The sequence below is a fragment of the Anomaloglossus baeobatrachus genome, chromosome 1, assembly GCF_048569485.1.
Source record: "Anomaloglossus baeobatrachus isolate aAnoBae1 chromosome 1, aAnoBae1.hap1, whole genome shotgun sequence".
In the NCBI taxonomy this organism is placed as follows: domain Eukaryota; kingdom Metazoa; phylum Chordata; class Amphibia; order Anura; family Aromobatidae; genus Anomaloglossus; species Anomaloglossus baeobatrachus.
This window is the reverse complement of record NC_134353.1, coordinates 332,275,128-332,287,522: the sequence shown is the minus strand read 5'-3', so window position 1 is coordinate 332,287,522 and position 12,395 is coordinate 332,275,128. Positions and strand designations below refer to the sequence as shown.

The 12,395-nt window shown below is 45.1% G+C and overlaps 1 protein-coding gene across 1 annotated transcript; it reads right to left on the bottom strand.

The window, feature by feature from the left end:
- Positions 1-464: 464 nt before the first annotated feature.
- Positions 465-10,164, bottom strand: STBD1 (starch binding domain 1). Its single transcript, XM_075337615.1, has 2 exons — positions 8,643-10,164; positions 465-2,025 (listed from the first exon to the last, which is right to left on the bottom strand). The coding sequence occupies exons 1-2, from the start codon at positions 10,045-10,047 to the stop codon at positions 1,259-1,261; spliced, it is 2,172 nt and encodes a 723-aa protein (XP_075193730.1). The 5' UTR covers positions 10,048-10,164; the 3' UTR covers positions 465-1,258.
- Positions 10,165-12,395: the final 2,231 nt, after the last annotated feature.

Genomic DNA, 12,395 nt, shown 5'->3' with positions numbered 1-12,395 from the left:
CAGCACTGAACCTTTGAAATTGGATGTTAAATTTGGACATAGAGGTAAGCAAATTGACTCAGGGTACTCCGGTCCAACGTCCAGGTCCATGGTACTGACAGTAGTATGAGAGGCCCACAAATAGTTTACGTTCTGGTTTGGCTTTTGATTAACCAGGGCCAGTGCAGTGTCATCTGTGTGACAAGAAACACAGATGACACCGTGCCAGCCCCTACAAATCAAATACCATCCAGCGTTATGAATGCAGCAAAAGAAGCATAAGCTTCCAGTCTAGCCGTCAGATACCGCTAACCCAGACCACAGCCCGCAAATTAATCTGCTTATCTCTAATTGCAACTTCTTAACATGGGCAAAAAGGCAGGTTAATAAAATATGGAGTCAAGTGGCTGAGTGTTTAATAAAGAATATAGCCATCTATTTAGACGTGAAAGCCATGAAGAACACAACAAATTTTAATTCATTGCTTTAATGTGACATCTACTTTACATTATATTACTTCCTAACTCACTTGTAAATAAGATACCAACAAAATAGAAGATTTTGTAAATTGCTAATAAATCTAAATATTGAAAACAAAAAAAAAACCAAAAAAAAAAAACAGAAAACATTACATTAAGATCAAATTTGCAGAAACAAAACAGTATTTAATAATTTAGTTATGCTTTATTATCACTCTTGAAACCAAGGCCTACAGGCATGCTAAAAAGGCAACTTCTAAAAAGTAGGTTAAAAGGTTGACATGTCAACAATGTTTCAGTAACTACGCAATACCAGGTAATCATTAAACTGCAGACAAACGAATAGTGAAATGCAAATACAATTTCTTTGTGACCTAGATGGGTTTTCCCATGAAAGACATTTGTTACATAGCCAAAGCATTGGCAAATGTGTCTGATCGTTGAGTCACCTAGAAGTTTCTACAGGGGTCCATTTCTCCTCTGGAGCAGAGGAAGGTCCTCACTAGCACTCTATTCATTGTGTATGGGAAGGACTGAGATTGCCAAGTACAGCAATGAATGGAGGGATAGCACATAACTGCAACTATGCCCAACTACAGAATGGAGAAGAGTAAAGATAAGGACCTACACTCTAAAAGCCGCCAGGTGTCCCACCAGAGGAATTCTTAGTGATCAGATATTTCTCACCTATTCTGTTGATAGAGGATAAATGTTTTTCATGGGAGAAAGACCTTTAGAAGTCAGAAGGACTACATACATGTGCTAAATATGAAGCAGTGGTTCCTTCTGATGTCCTTGCATTATGGGTAGCCCCAGAAGAGTTGACCATCAATATCTTCATGTGTGATCTTTAGAAGTCTATTGTTACATTCTTCCCACCGTCTGATCTTTCCATTTTCAACCATTATAAACTTCCAAGCGACATTGGTGTCTGCAGGCAATGACATTGAATGTGACCAGAAGCCACCATTTCCAGAGGTCAGAGGGACATATGTCTCCCATTTGCCAAGTTTCTCATGATCTCCAGTGACAGCAATAATTTGAGAGTCAGAGTGTGTAATGTAGTGGACCTTGAAGCCAAAATTCACATTCTGTGGCATGGGCTGAATAGTAGCAACCTTTTTTGTCTTCTGTTGGTCAGCTTCATGGATATATGCCTCTGATAGACCATAGACCGAGTTCTGCTCATTTGTGTCTGAACTGCTGAAACCAGATATACCTTTCTCGTCGTTGATCATACTGTATATCTCCATAGAAGAATCCTCCAAACAAGATCCCAATTTCTGGATTTCACATAATGCCTCCAGATTACATTTATTTAAACTGCCAGGCAAAATGTCAGCATTTTCTTTTAATCTGGTAGGAGCATCTACAGTGCACTTAGACATTCTATCGATATCATATTGCTCAATGTTTTCATCTTTTATAAGCTGATCAGCAACAATGGCACACTCAATATCACTTGACACATTGATCTCAAGAAAGGGGTCTTGCTTTAAGGTCCCTTCGTACTCCAAGACGTTCCTGGTATTTTCTTTCACAAAAAATGAATTTTCCAGTTGACCACCTAGTTGGAAGAGGAAATGAGACACAAAAATCAATAACCAATTGGCAATATACAAAAAAAAAAAAAAATTACCAACTTTAAGGAATAAAAATATACACACAATATATACACATATATACACACCATACAGACCAAAACTTTGGACACCTTCTCATTCAGAGATTTCATTGTCATGACTGAAAACTGTATATTCGCATTGAAGGCTTCAAAACTATGAATTAATCCATGTGGAATGAAGCACTTAAAAAAAAGTGTGAAACAACTGAAAATATGTCTTATATTCTAGGTTCTTCAAAGTAGCCACCTTTTGCTTTGATTACTGCTTTGCACACTCTTGGCATTCTCTTGATGAGCTTCAAGAGGTAGTCACCGAAAATGTTTTTTCGCTTCACAGGTGTGCCCTGTCAGGTTTAATAAGTGGGATTTCTTGCCTTATATATGGGGTTGGGACCATCAGTTGTGTTGTGCAGAAGTCTGGTGGATACACAGCTGATAGTCCTACTGAATAGACTGTTAGAATTTGTATTATGACAAGAAAAAAAGCAGCTAAGTAAAGAAAAACAAGTGGCCATCATTACTTTTAAAAAATTAAGGTCAGTCCGAAAAATTGGGAAAACTTTGAAAGTGTCCCCAAGTGCAGTGGGAAAAACCATCAAATGCTACAAAGAAACTGGCTCACATGAGGACCACTCCAGAAAAAGAAGACCATGAGTCACCTCTGCTGCGGAGGATAAGTTTATCCAGGTCATCAGCCTCAGAAATCACAGGTTAACAGCAGCTCAGATTAGAGACCAGGTCAATGCCACACAGAGTTCTAGCAGCAGACAGCTCTAGAATAACTGTCAAGAGGAGACTTTGTGCAGCAGTCCTTCATGGTAAAATAGCTGCTAGGAAACCACTGCTAAGGACAGGCAACAAGCAGAAGAGACTTGTTTGGGCTAAAGAACACAAGGAATGGACAGACCAGTGGAAATCTGTGCTTTGGTCTGATGAGTCAAAATTTGAAATCTTTGGATCCAACCACTGTCTTTGTGAGACGCAGAAAAGGTGAACGGATGGACTCTACATGCCTGGTTCCCACCGTGAAGCGTGGAGGAGGTGTGATGGTGTGGGGGGTGCTATGCTGGGGATTTATTCAAAATTGAAGGCATACTGAACCAGCATGGCTACCACAGCATCTTGTAGCAGAATGCTATTCCATCCAGTTTGCGTTTAGTTGAACCATCATTTATTTTTCAACAGGACAATGACCCCAAACACACCTTCAGGCTGTGTAAGGGCTATTTAAGAAGGAGAGTGATGGGGTGCTACGCCAGATGACCTGGCCTCCACAGTCACCAGACCGTAACCCAATCGAGATGGTTTGGGGTAAGCTGGACCGCAGAGTGAAGGCAAAAGGGCCAACAAGTGCTAAGCATCTCTGGGAACTCCTTCAAGACTGTTGGAAGACCATTTCCAGTGACTACCTCTTGAAGCTCATCAAGATGATGCCAAGCGTGTGCAAAGCAGTAATCAACGCATAAGGTGGCTATTTTGAAGAACCTAGAATACAAGACATATTTTCTGTTTCACACCTTTTTGTTAAGTATTTCATTCCACATGTGTTAATTCATAGTTTGATGCCTTCAATGTGAATCTACAATTTTCAGAGTAATGAAAAAGAAGAAAACTGTTTGCATGAGAAGGTGTGTCCAAACTTTTGGACTGTACAAAAAAAATATAAAATATAATAAATATAAAATGTTAGAGTTCCCCATCAACTTACATTATACTTGGGTACTCTAGTCGCTTTTGTCAGAGGATCCAACTGCTGCACTTTACTTGTAATGAGCAGAGCATGGTAGTGCCCGCTCATTACTAGAAATTTCCAAAGTGCCGACGATCTAAAATTCTAGATTTATAAAACAATGACAACCATCAATAGAAGCCATAATTAGATTGAGGTTGTAACCTAGTGTAGCCAAGCTAGTCATTCTGGGGCAATGAGTTAATTCTGCATTTTGCTATACTTTTATTACTCCTTTTCTGCAACTTTTCAATATTTTTACTGCCAAAAAAGTCAAAGTCCTTATGCCCCGATGCATCAAGCACGGCGTTGTTCACGCCGGTCTTGATGTGGAGCTATGCTGAGTCAGATGCTCCTGATTCATGAAGACACATATGCCTCTTCATTAATCAGGCGCATTGGAGAAGTGGTATTCGCCTCACCACAAATTTTACACCAGTCTCCTCTGGGATAAGATTTGTGATGTAACATATGCTACACACTTGTCCTGAATCTTAAGAGTGGTGGTTGTGACACCCCTGCCCCAACGCCATCTAAGTTATCAGAGCTGGGAGAAAAGGACATTGAAATGCCTAAGGTTGTGAAATTTTAGCAAATCCTGGGGCTGCGCCAAGATTGTGAGTAAGGCAGTGTTTACACGATATGTTAGAGGGGTACGTTTTGCCATAATCTTATGAAAATTTAGCAACATAGCAGTTTTGTAAAAAAGTTACATGATCAAATCAATTTCCAAAGACCAAATCGGTCAGACCCATGGGCACTGATCCTCTAATTTTAATACCCATTCTGTATGATACGTTAAAAACTCATTGGGTCAGATATATCAAAATTTTTACGCCAGACTACTGCTGTAAAAAGCTGCATAATTTTGACAACTTATGGCATTTTCACACCATTTTTGCCGAGCTCCGATAAAATGTAGGCAGTGGAACAGGAGCGTGCTAACCGCCGCTCGTCAATATCATGAGCAGAGGCGTTGACTATGCCACATATCTTACTTCAGCATGCCACTCGTCCAAACTCATGGGAGTTGGGTACCTTCTTCACAACACCTATTCTTAATATCTCTCAACCTTCGCGAGACAATATTTGCTTCCATTCTGCAGTTTCTTGAGGGAAATGACCTACTTTATGGCAATTACTATGTATTGGTGCCCTTATGATTCCTCATTGGACCAGTATGGATGGATACCTCAGTAAACCACATACTGATCTTTCCTGTATAGTTAAAAGGAATTTCCTGGTCAGAAAGGATTGGGCAAGCTTAAGGGCTCTTCTCCACTGGTGTTTTTTTGTTCTCCAAATTCCATCGCATGGAAAAACAGATTGCAATCTGTCAAAGGGTTTCATATGATGCAGTCTTCATTTCCCCGTTTTTTTCCCCAGAGTCTACACGGGCTCTCCTTGAAATCGCAGCATGCTGCGATTTGATGAGATTCTCAGCTCCCTCACCCCCATGCAATCCTATGGGGGTGAGAAAAGTCAGAATCCGGGTGGCATGCGCATGTCACACGGATCCTGACACTTGCATACCGCGTCAGACTGGCTACCGGAGGAATCTCCTGTAAAATCAGCCACGGTTACATGCACTGAACTCCGGAGCTGTCACCTGAGCTCCAGAGTGCAGCCTGAACAGCGAGCGCCGAGTGATTGATTCCCCGGCGACTGCTGGTCAGGTCAGCACAGCTGCAGACAGACCGGGCAGAACGCTGGAGCTCAGGTTACAGCTCCGGAGCTCAGTGCAGGTAACCGCGGCCAGGACTGGTTTTACAGGAGATTCCTCCGGTAGCCAGTCCTACGCTACTTGCCTAAAAACTCATAGCACTCGCATGACGCTCACATGTCATACGGATGCTATGTGAGGAGGGAAAAAAAAAACCAAAAAAAAAAAACCACACACCGTACGCAGATCACACGCAGGATACTCTACTCACATTTTGAGCAGAGTATCGCTGTGATTTTTTACACGCCAGTGGAGAAGAGGCCTAAGACAGATGGTCGTACACAGACTTTCCTCAGTCACCATTTGCCTATCGGAGCAGTCGTCACGTGACTGCACATATAACATCCACATGCAGTCACATGATGACAGCTCCACCAAGCAAACAGAGCAGAATCTTGACAGTGTGCATATATCAGTACATGAATAGATAATTACTAATATAAAATTCACACACACGGAGAGCAGAGACGAAGCATGAGAATTGGCACATCTGATTAGGGTGGCTGTGGGCTAGTATTTACAGGTTAGGAAGAGCTAGCTGACCAAGGACCTTCCAGGCCTGATAATATCAGCTCACAGCAGTCTGCTGTAGCTTCGCTGGATATCAAAAGTAGGTGGGGGGGGACCCACATCTTTTTTTACATTAGATAAACAAGGCTAACCACCATTTTAGGTTTCACATCAGCGGTTTTCAAATGCAGCATGAATGTTTTTGTTGCAAAACCGGATCCTTTACAAATGCATTGTCAGTTCAATGCATTTGCAATGGAATCGCGGAAAGATGTGGTTACATGCGGTTGTGTGCGGCACACGCTGGATCCGTTTTGCGGTATTTTTCAGTGTTTCAAAAATGCTACTTGTTGAGTTTTTGACCTTGGACAAAATACTACATCTCATCGGATCTTTCCTATTGTGGCGGTACCTGCAATGCAGTTCAATAAGCACCACAACCTGAATCTACCGGAAGTCACCACATTCTGGTAGGCAGGATCCTGTTGTCTGTACTGAGCATGCCCAGAAAGTAGTTCCTACCCAGTGCTTTCTAATCGAGCAGAGCTATATCAGTGACAGAAAACTAGGATCGTGGAGGGGTGAGAGGGAGTAATAAAAATGGAGACCCTTAGTGTGCCTGTGTATTTCTAATAAAGTATTTTTTCTCTGTGTGATGTCTTTTTTTTAACCCTTTATTGGAGAGTCTTAATGGCTGGGTCAAACTTGGCCTGACATTAACAATCTTGGGCTTAATACTAGCTGGTAAAACAAAGACTTATTACCCAGTGTGCCACCCGCCACCAGGGCAGTTTGAAGAGTTGAATACATCGCCAGAAGATGGCGCTTCTATGAGAGCCATTTTCTGGGGCGGCTGCGGACTGCAATTCACAGCAGGGGGGGGTCCAGAAAGCCTGGCTAGTTGTACCTGGCCGGACACAAAAATTGGGCAAAGCCATTGTGGGTTTTTTTAATTACTTCATGAAATAATTAAAAAATAAAAAGGGCTTCCCTATATTTTTGACTCCCAGCCGGGTACAAATAAGCAGCTGGGGTAGCCTGTATCTGCCTGCTGTACCTGGCTAGCATACAAAAATACGGCAAAGCCCATGTAATTTCTTCTTTTTAAGTTTTTTTTTTGGGGGGGGGGGGGGGGGGCCTTCCCTGGATTTTCCATGGCCAATGAAGATAACACCAAGCAGTGGGGGTTAGCAGCCAGTAGCTGCTTGGGTTAACCTTCGCAATAGAAAATGCAGCGGGAGCCCACACTTGTTTGGTTAGGCTACGTTCACACATCAGTTTTTTGGCATCAGGCATGTGCCTGATACAACAGATCCGGCGCAGAATATGCAAAAACAGATGCTCCTGATCCTTTAATGGATCCGGTATGCCTGATCCGTCAAAAAGCGGATTGGGCACATCCGTTTCATCCGATTTTTTTGCTGGATCCATTTTTTTCCTTCAACATATTGGAGCATGCTCAGTTTAAAAAAAAAAAAAAAAAAAAAAAAAAAAAAGATCCGGCAGCCGCATCCATTTTTTTGCCGCATCGCGCCGGATCCGGCGTCCATAGGCTTCCATTGAAAATCACGCCATATCGCTCTGAATCCCGCATGATACGTTTTTCTTTCCAGAGACAAAAACGGTCAATGAAACGTTCCATCCGGCTGCCGCATTGAGTAATTACGCCGGATCCGTCAAAAGCCGGATGCAACGCAAGGCCATCAGGCACAATCCGGCGCTAATACAAATGAATGAGGATAAAGCTAATCCGGCGCCGGATCCGTTTTCCGGATTCTGCCTGGCCTGATGGAACGTAGCCTTAGGGTTATGTGTTTGTTTTTTTATTTAATGAAATAAATACAGGGGCTTCGCCCATCAAGTACCAGATCATTTTACTGCTCCCTCACCCCTACTCCTGACCACACAGCCAGCAGAACAAGTAATAGATCAGCTGACTCCAGTGTCGGCCAATTACTTGTTCTGTGTCCCGCTCCATCCATAGCAGTGTGTGCGGGCTGTGAGGTCAGCTGAGTTCGGCCAGCACTGGAGTCGGCTGATCTGAACTCAGCTTTTTTTTTATTATTATTATTTTTCTGCTGGAGTGGTGCTTCACATCTAAGTCCCCTGCCCTGTCTGTATCACTGTCACTCCAGTCTGTCTGCGGCGATTTGTGACCTGCCAGTAGCTCCGATGTTTCACGGACCACATTGTAAGACAACTCAGTACAACATTGAGAGCCTCGTTCTAGATCTCAAACTTGGAGAGCTTGTGACGCAACGTCTGAATACCAGCCAGTCAGAAGCTACAGTCACAATATGGCGCTGTGTGGCAGGAGCATCATTGAAAGCATGAACACCGCATAGGGCAAGTACAAGAGTCATTGGGCTTGGATTTAAAGCCCCACTCCAGCATTGGCATGGTGCCTTCCACAACTCTGCAGTTTTCAAATGTTGTTTACCTACTACTTCTATAAACCAGTAGTTAAGCAACATTTGAACTTCGAGATCACTTCAGTAGGTAAGTATAACAGAACTTCATAACCCATAAATATATATGAACATTTAACATAACAGATCGTGACGGTTACCAACAGTCATTTAGAAAGTTACAACCCACCTGTTCCATTTTCCGCTTCTTCATCTGCGCCACTCGTTCTTCCTTTATTGTGGGCCCCGTCCTGGTGCACAGTGTCAGTACCCAGCCCATTGTCCTGATCGGACATGCCAGCATCACAGGAGGCAGCAAGCACTTTCTGGGCTTCAGGTGCCAATATTGTGGGGTGCACAACTTCTCCACAGGCCTGCACCACATTCCCCTGGTCCTCATTAAGTGTTCTCCCTGGATTATAGTCTTCTGGGTGCTGGGGATCTATTCCAGGGCTGTTCTCTGGATGTGGCTCAGCCTCAGACCCATCATGAAGCAGGCGATTTTCCTCATTCCCAGAAACACTTTCAGTTATATTGACTGCTTGGTCTCTCTTTGTAGGGGGCTCCTGTACGATGCCATGGAGCTCTTCTGTCTTTGTAGGGGACTCCTGTACAACGCCATGGACCTCTTCTGTCTTTGTTGGGGGCTCCTGTACAATGTCATGGAGCTCTGTCTTTGTAGGGGGCTCCTGTACAATGCCATGGACCTCGTCTGTCTTTGCAGGGGGCTCCTGTACGATGTCATGGTGCTCTTCTGTCTTTGTAGGGGGCTCCTGTACGATGTCATGGACCTCGTCTGGCTTTGTAGGGGGCTCCTGTACGATGTCATGGACCTCGTCTGGCTTTGTAGGGGGCTCCTGTACGATGTCATGGACCTCGTCTGGCTTTGTAGGGGGCTCCTGTACGATGTCATGGTGCTCTTCTGTCTTTGTAGGGGGCTCCTGTACGATGTCATGGACCTCGTCTGGCTTTGTAGGGGGCTCCTGCACGATGTCATGGTGCTCTTCTGTCGTTGTAGGGGGCTCCTGTACGATGTCATGGAGCTTCTCCTTTGTGACAGCTGTCAGGTGCCCCCGAGTGTCTTCCTTCAGATCGGTAGGGTACTCCTTAATGTTACCAGGTAGCACCTCATCGTTTCTGTGCTCCTGTAGGTCTCCTTGTATCTTCACTTTCCTTGGGACACCTGAGAGTTCCTCAGCAGCATTATCTGCCTCTTGCACATGTAGAGGAGCATTTGTTTTGGCTATTTTATCGTTTTGTACCTGAAGACCACCTTCTAATGTATCCACAGACAGTTCTTTAATCTCGCACTGCACTTGGGGGGTGCCGGGGCTCACAGCCGCACTTTCTTGGCTTGTGTGGCAGGGAACCCCACGCTCACAGGCAGCAGGATCAGGGGTAATGAGGGTGGACTCTCCCGCAGTTACCGGAGTATCCAGAGCACGGGGCTGCACATTCTGCGGGTCGGTCTCTGCGGTCCCAGCAGGGTCTGGCTTCTGCCCCGGAGCCTCTAGCTCTGTTCTCTCTCCATTTCCTCTGAACCAGATCCAGGCGATAATCGCTGTGAAAATCCCTATGGCTAGCACTGTCCACATGCTGCTGGGCGCCTTCCCCTCCTTGTACGGGACTGTTCAGCTGAGGAGCTGCAGCTTCTGCCACCAGACCCACCCCGGACACGAGCAGAGAAGCCAAATCTCTGCCGTCTCCTCCCCTTCATCTATTAAAGGATCAGCTGCTGCTGGAGAGATCAACCCCTCCCCGATCAGCTCACTAACAGGATCAACCTCGCAGCCTGCCACTGCTCATAAGCCAATCCCAGCACTGATGATCCACACTTACAGCAGGAAGGTTATGTAACCAGAAGAAAGTTCAAGAGGCGACTCAGCACGTGCGGCATGTGTCTGCATAGGTCTATAGAGAGCTATACTCGGGGGTTAGACCATGTGCACACCTGGTTGGAACAGTTCCAGAAGAAGGAACAAATTGGGAAACTACTTGGAAAGTTCAGACCTTAGATCGGATATTTCAAAATCCCATAATATGCCAAAGGGTATATTCACACACAATCGTATAAATCTGTCCGCAGTGTTCAGACTGGTCGCGGCTCTCCAGACCCGAGCATGACCGCTTCTTATAGTTCTATTAGTGATGAGTGAGCACTACCATACTCGGGTGCTGAGTACTCGCAACAAGTGAGTGAGCACTACCATGCTCAGGTGCTCGGTACTGTTAACAAGTGATGAGTGAGCACTACCATGCTCAGGTGCTCGGTACTGTTAACAAGTGATGAGTGAGCACTACCATGCTCAGGTGCTCGGTACTGTTAACAAGTGATGAGTGAGCACTACCATGCTCAGGTGCTCGGTACTGTTAACAAGTGATGAGTGAGCACTACCATGCTCAGGTGCTCAGTACTGTTAACAAGTGATGAGTGAGCACTACCATGCTCGGGACGCGTAACAAGTGAGTGAGTACTACAATGCTCAGCTGCTCAGTACTCGTAACAAGTGAGTGAGCACTACCATGCTCAGGTAGTGACAAGTACCGAGCACCTGAGCATGTAAGTGCTCGCTCATTACAAGTTTGAGCACGTGAGCATTGTAGTGCTCGCTCATCACTAGTTACAAGTATTGAGTACCCAGGCATGGTAGTGCTCACTCAATTTATGTACACCTGTGAGCTGTGGCCAGTTCACGCATTACGGTGCGATCCCTTGTTTGTGTGGGTTTCCTCCGGGTTCTACGGTTTCCTCCCACACTCCAAAGACATACAAATAGGGACTCTAGATTGTGAGCCCCAATGGGGACAGTATTGCCAATGTATGTAAAGCGCTGTGGAATTAATAGCGCTATATAAATGAATAAAATTATTATTATTATTATCTCAGTCTGATTTCTACTGTCATCTGAATGGACCCAAAGAAAAAGAATCTACTAGGATTGTGGACATGCTGCAGAGGTTCTGTTCCCAAGCATGTCCTACACAATGCAGAATATTGTACCCCTGATTAGGCCCCCATTTAGAGCGTCTAGTGTGGGGGACTCATGGGTTTGCGACGCATGAAACCCCATTCCTTTCCATTTTTTTTCTTATTGTTGTTATTAGTCTTTTTCTCCCCCTATTTTACCTCAGGTTTGGTTTTGGTATAGTCTGTCCTACTCTCTTTCCTCCTCCCCCTCATTCTGGGACAATGGTTCTTGGCGTCCAGATTATTTTTTCAGTCAGTCAGCTAACCAGGCAGATTTTGGCAACAGGTTCCTGATTGACAGGTCATCATTTGTCGGGAAGCAGAAGATAGATATAAACTCAGTTCCGGTGATATCGGTGTCAGTGCCAGCCGGTGCAGCAGATCCCCTCCCACCGTCTCTTATTGGTTCAAGTCTCAGTTTTATTGGTTGAGTGGTCGCCCAGCCAAGCCTGGGTGGACAACTGTTATGCCGGCGTCACACGGTACAATATATCGTGCGATATGTCGTCGGGGTCACGGAATTCGTGACGCACATCCGGCATCATTAGAGATGTTGTAGCGTATGACAGCTCCTAACGACTGTGAACGAGCAAAAATACTCACATTATCGTTGCTCGTTGACACGTCGTTCATTTTCAAAATGTCAGTCCTCCTTCTGTGCTCCGGTTGTTCATCGTTCCCGAGGCAGCACGTATCGCTCCGCGTGACACCCCGGAAACGATGAACACAGGTTACCTGCAGCCGCCGGCTATGCGGAAGGAAGGAGGTGAGCGGGATGTTACGTCCCGCTCATCTCCGCTCCTCCGCTTCTATTGGCCGGCCGCTGTGTGACGTCGCTGTGACGCCGAACGTCCCTCCCCCTTCAGGAAGAGGATGTTCGCCGCCCACAGCGAGGTCGCTCAGCAGGTAAGTACGTGTGACAGTGGGTTAACGACTTTGTGCGCCACAAGCAACAAATTGACCGTGATGCACAAA

Excerpts from the sequence above, each read along its gene's own strand:
- STBD1 (XM_075337615.1), bottom strand. The coding sequence starts at position 10,047 with ATGTGGACAGTGCTAGCCATAGGGATTTTCACAGCGATTATCGCCTGG. Across the intron at positions 2,026-8,642 it reads AGAAGCGGAAAATGGAACAG|GTGGTCAACTGGAAAATTCA; the intron begins GTGGGTTGTAAC and ends TCTTCCAACTAG.